At 55.7% G+C, this 4,661-nt stretch overlaps 1 protein-coding gene across 1 annotated transcript; it reads right to left on the bottom strand.

The window, feature by feature from the left end:
- Window positions 1–3,474: 3,474 nt before the first annotated feature.
- On the bottom strand, window positions 3,475–4,458 carry KLF14 (Kruppel like factor 14). Its single transcript, XM_040644540.1, has one exon. The coding sequence runs from the start codon at window positions 4,456–4,458 to the stop codon at window positions 3,475–3,477; it is 984 nt and encodes a 327-aa protein (XP_040500474.1).
- Window positions 4,459–4,661: the final 203 nt, after the last annotated feature.

Here is a 4,661-nt window from a genome sequence, read left to right as displayed (position 1 = left end):
GTGGAAACAGAGAGCAGTGCTCTTTCGACCTGCCTCTGGAAGACAGGTCTGGGCCTCAGCAGGTGTGCTTATTAGGTGAAAGCTGGATCTGAATGGACTGCATACACATTGTAGGCAAAAGGGTACAAGAGAAAGAAGAGAGCTTAGAATGCACGTGTGTGTGTGTGTGTGTGTGTGTGTATGTGTGTGTACAATAACCCTCTTCCCTGTGTCTCCATAAGAGAACACAACCTTCCTTTGGGGAAAAGTGAATAAGAGGTAGACGGGCCAAGAGTAGTATCCAGTGTGGTTGCCTACTTGGAGAACAGGGATATAGGGACAAATGACAGATTCTTGTCCCTGGGGATAGGGGAAAGGCCTGTACTCTTCACACCCTCCCAGCAGGGACTGGGGATCCAATTCCCTTGCACCCAAGATCTAACCTGCATTCATTCCCAGCTTCCAGCCCAGAATTCAGGAAGAGTTCTATCAGTAGATTCTGTTACTAGATTTGGTCATTCCTACATCAGAACTCAGTATGGCCTGGGTGGGGACAAGCCCAGAGGTTCAGGCTGACCCCAACTAATCCCCAAACTCATTCACTAATTGAGTTCCATCTGTTTAACAAGACTAAGAAAGACTAAGAAAGACTAGCCTATGGAACACCTGGGTGGCTCAGTCAGTTAAGCATCTGCCTTTGGCTCAGGTCATGATCCCAGGGTCCTGGGATCGAGCCCCACATCGGGCTCACCTCTCAGTGGGGAGCCTGCTTCTTCCTCTCCCCCTCCCCCTGCTAATATCTTCCCTCCCTCTCCCCCCTTTCCTTGCTCACTGGGGAGCCTGCTTCTCCCTCTGCCCCTCCCCCTGTTTGTGCTCCCCTCCCGCCACCCGTAATAAATAAATAAAATCTTAAAAAAAAAAAAAAAAGACTAGCCTACAAATCTTGCCTCCATTATCTGGCTACTCTAAGTGTTTTGAGTGTCCCCCCCCCCCGCCTCCCCACCATCCCAAGTCCTAGGAATCACCATTGGAAGACATGCCACACTTAGATTGTCAGAGACCATCCACAGACAAAAGTCCCCCAGGTCGAAAAGCCCAAATAAGGACACTGCTTAGAAGCTTGAGAATCAAAAGTTATTTATCAAAGGGTGGTTGGAAAAGCCAAGCATTCTTGAGCCCAATTCCAGAATAGTTAGTGGGAGTCTCTCTCCTGTTAGCTTCATTGTTCATCTACCCGATGGCGGATCTTCTACTGAAGGAGACAAAGGGGAAATGACAATCCTCAAGGGGGCCCAGAGTGCCCTTCCCGTCCAGTCCCAGCTGAGGAGACAAACAGAGCAAAGGAGGACTCTTCCCACCACCAAAACCCACCTCCATAATTGGGGGCCTCCTCTTCCCATATGTAACTCAAAAAGAGCTCCACCCACCCTGCTGAGTCTGCATCAGGAAACACTGACCTCTTCAAAGTCATAGGGCATACCCTTTGGGTCCTTCTTAAGGACCTTTCCCTCACTTAGTGCAGGAGCACCTGGTAGAATCCCATGTCAAGTTTGTATCGCTCACTCTCTCAAGGAAAATAGAATGCCCAGGACCAGAGGAAGAATAGAATTGGCACTGAAAATTAATCTACCGGGTCAAAAGATAGTCTCTCCCCACGTGCCAAACAGTCATTCCCGTTGTAGGTCCACATGGTGTGGAAGGAGGGAATGGACTCAACCTACTGGGAAAAGGGCTTTGGGGTTAAACACAACAGGCAAAGAGTTCAGCAGGGACTGGACATTTGAAGGAACTTAGAAGTAATAGGGATTAGGGAGGGAGGGAGGGAATACTGGTGGCAGGAAGGGAGAGTGGTGTCCTTTGACTAAGGGCCCAGAGAGAGAGGAGGTGAGGTAACCAAGCCTGAGGGAAAGAGTCACTTAGAAAGCCAAATACCTAAGTTCTAGTCATGGCTTTTGCCAGCAACTCAGCATGAGACTTTAAACTTTTCTAGGCTTCCGTGTCTTCATCTGCAAAACAGGGGAAAGCAGTTTGTTTATCTAGATGCCTGTTATGGTCCTTTGAGATTATGGCACCCTCCACAAATGGGATTGATGGACTACTACAAGATATTCAGGAGGGGGCCGCAGGGACCATACCAGAGTAAGAAATTCCTTTCAGCCCCATCTCTAGTAAAAGGGTCACATGTATACACATTCACACATACATAAGCAGAGTGGCCGACAACTTCATTCATAGCAGCAGAGATACATATAGAAAAATAAATACTGCTGATGCTTGATTCCTGCACTGGGGCAGAGGGGTCCTGAGGGTGGAACTTGGAGGGACTTCAAGGTAAAGGGAGAAGGGTCCTCTTATTTGATAATAATTTTTACCTTGCTAGTCCTTCCCCAAATCCAGGGCAACCAGATCTTTGGAGAAAGCCACTCACATCTTCCCCTCCCAAAACCATCAACTCATTTGCTGCAAAAACAAAAATGCACAGCTCCCAAGGGAAATAAACCCCTCATTAGCCACTAAGAAATGAACAGAATCTACCACACCTGAGATTACTTGGACTGGGCAGCTGGAACCACATGCCCCTATTTCCCTGAATGTTAACAATGGTCCTGAAAGGTCTTGTTTTGGACCTATCTCACCCAAACTCACCAGAGGGTGAAACGGGAACTAGCCTGGACCACTCTTTCATTTCTGGTGCTTTTGTGGTTGTTTACAAAATTTTAAACCAATCTCACTGTGAGAGTGAGCCAGGAAGTTCCCCTCCCCAAGTAGGAATCCAAATGGGAAGAAAGGCTACCACACAAGTGCAGGGTTCCAAACCATGCAACAGGTCCTGCAAACAGACTCACACGACTCCCCAGACACCAAGAAGCATCTCCCAGCCATACATTCACATGGACTCTTACATGGCCTCTCCTAGCAGAGGTAGCTGGGGCAATTGGGGAGTGGAGGACATCAACCTCCCATCAACCTGGGATCCCTGTTTAAAAGATACTAAAAATAAATTAGTAAACATTGCTATTTACAGAAATAGAAATCATTTCTGTTTCCAAAGGCCTCTCACCATCCCAGTCCTGGACATTTCCAAGACTGCCACCCCTGCCACCCTCTCCAAGGTCCGCCCTGGTGGGTGGGTAAGACACCAGAGTCCTTTGAGACTGGGAGCTCCTCAGGCACCTGAGAATTCCAGTTTCACATCTCTGGTTCCAGGGGGAGGGAGAATCTTCAGGACTCTGGAGAGTACCAGGGTTCATCCCTTCTCACCAGTTCCAGGGGGCTGTCTTGAGGCAACCCTCCTTTTTAGGTTGATATACGTGTCGTAAGAATTCCTGCTATTTTCGGGCCCCCAGTCCCTCCCCAGGGTCCAACGTGCCTGCCTGGACCGACCCTCGAAGCGGAGGAACCAGTCTGTGCCTTGGTCTAATGACTCTGGGAAAAGAGGGTTGGGCAAAGAAAAGGCAGGGGCAACGGCCTGGGGGATCGTCCTTGCGGGGACAACTAACAGCAATGACTGTCAGACAGGCAGCTGGTGAGGCTGGGCGCCTGGCCGGGGACGGAGCTGGAGCTGTCCACCATGCCGGTGGGTTGCGAGTCGACGCGGGGAGTGCGACGGCGCCCGCGGTACTCGATCATGTCGGGATGATAGGCTGGGTGACGGCGAGCGTGCTTGGTCAGATGGTCGCTCCGGGAGAACTGCTTGGGGCAGAGGGGACAGGAGAAGCGCTTCTCGCCCGTGTGCGTCCTGTAGTGGCGGGCCAGCTCGTCGGAGCGCGTGAACTTCTTGTCGCAGTCGAGCCAGTCGCAGGAGAAAGGGCGCTCACCCGTGTGGGTGCGCTGGTGGGACTTCAGATGCGACGACTTGTAATAGGCTTTGTTGCAGCCCGGAAAGGGGCAGCGGTGGCGCTTGGCAGCAGGTGTAACCGGCCTCCGACGGGGCACCGGACCCGTGGCGGGGGCGGGGCTGGCCCCAGGGGCCGCGCCGGGGACCGCCCCGGGGACCGCAGGCGCTCCGGGGACGGCCGGCGCTCCGGGGACCGCGAGCGCGCCGGATGAGTGCGCGGGTCCGGAGATCTCCGCCGCGCTGTTGGCCGGGGCCGGCTCTGAGCCCAGGGTCGGGCCGGAGCACCGGGTCGTGCCGGAGGAGCCGGACGAGGCGCGCAGAGCTTCCCCCGAGTTCTCCCCGAAGCCCTCCCCAGAGCCGCCGCGCAAGTCAGCCAAGACGCTTGCAGCCAGCAGGTGGGGCGCGGCGCCGCCCGCGCCGGGGCTGGGGGCGGGGACCTGGGGGAGCGGGGGGACAGACGCGGGTCCCGGTGGCCCCGGACCCGGCAGAGCGGACTCCGGCGGCGCCGCACCCACCTCCGAGCCGGCGGCTCCGCCCGCGCCCTCGGGGTCCGGCGGGCGGCGGTGAACCACGGCGCCCGCGGACATGGACACCAAGCACTCAGCGGCGAAGTAGTCCAGGCACGCCACGGCGGCGGACATGCTGGCACCGCCGGGCCGCCGGCGAGCGCCGTCCGAGCGCGGCCGGCCGCGGGCGAGAGAGTTCTCGGGAGCGTCCGTCCCGCAGCCTCGGAGCGAGAAGCAGGAGGCCCGGTGCGCGCCGCCCGCCGCCCGGCGCCGCCGCCGCCGCCCGCGCGGAGCCCGCCCCGCCTGACGCGCCCCTGACGCACCGGAGCCCGCGGGGG

Source organism: Ursus maritimus, unplaced genomic scaffold, assembly GCF_017311325.1.
Source record: "Ursus maritimus isolate PB19 unplaced genomic scaffold, ASM1731132v1 scaffold_3, whole genome shotgun sequence".
Lineage (NCBI taxonomy): Eukaryota > Metazoa > Chordata > Mammalia > Carnivora > Ursidae > Ursus > Ursus maritimus.
Note: the sequence above shows the minus strand (reverse complement) of the source record. Positions and strands in the feature narration are given on the sequence as shown.

Excerpts from the sequence above, each read along its gene's own strand:
- KLF14 (XM_040644540.1), bottom strand. The coding sequence starts at position 4,458 with ATGTCCGCCGCCGTGGCGTGCCTGGACTACTTCGCCGCTGAGTGCTTG.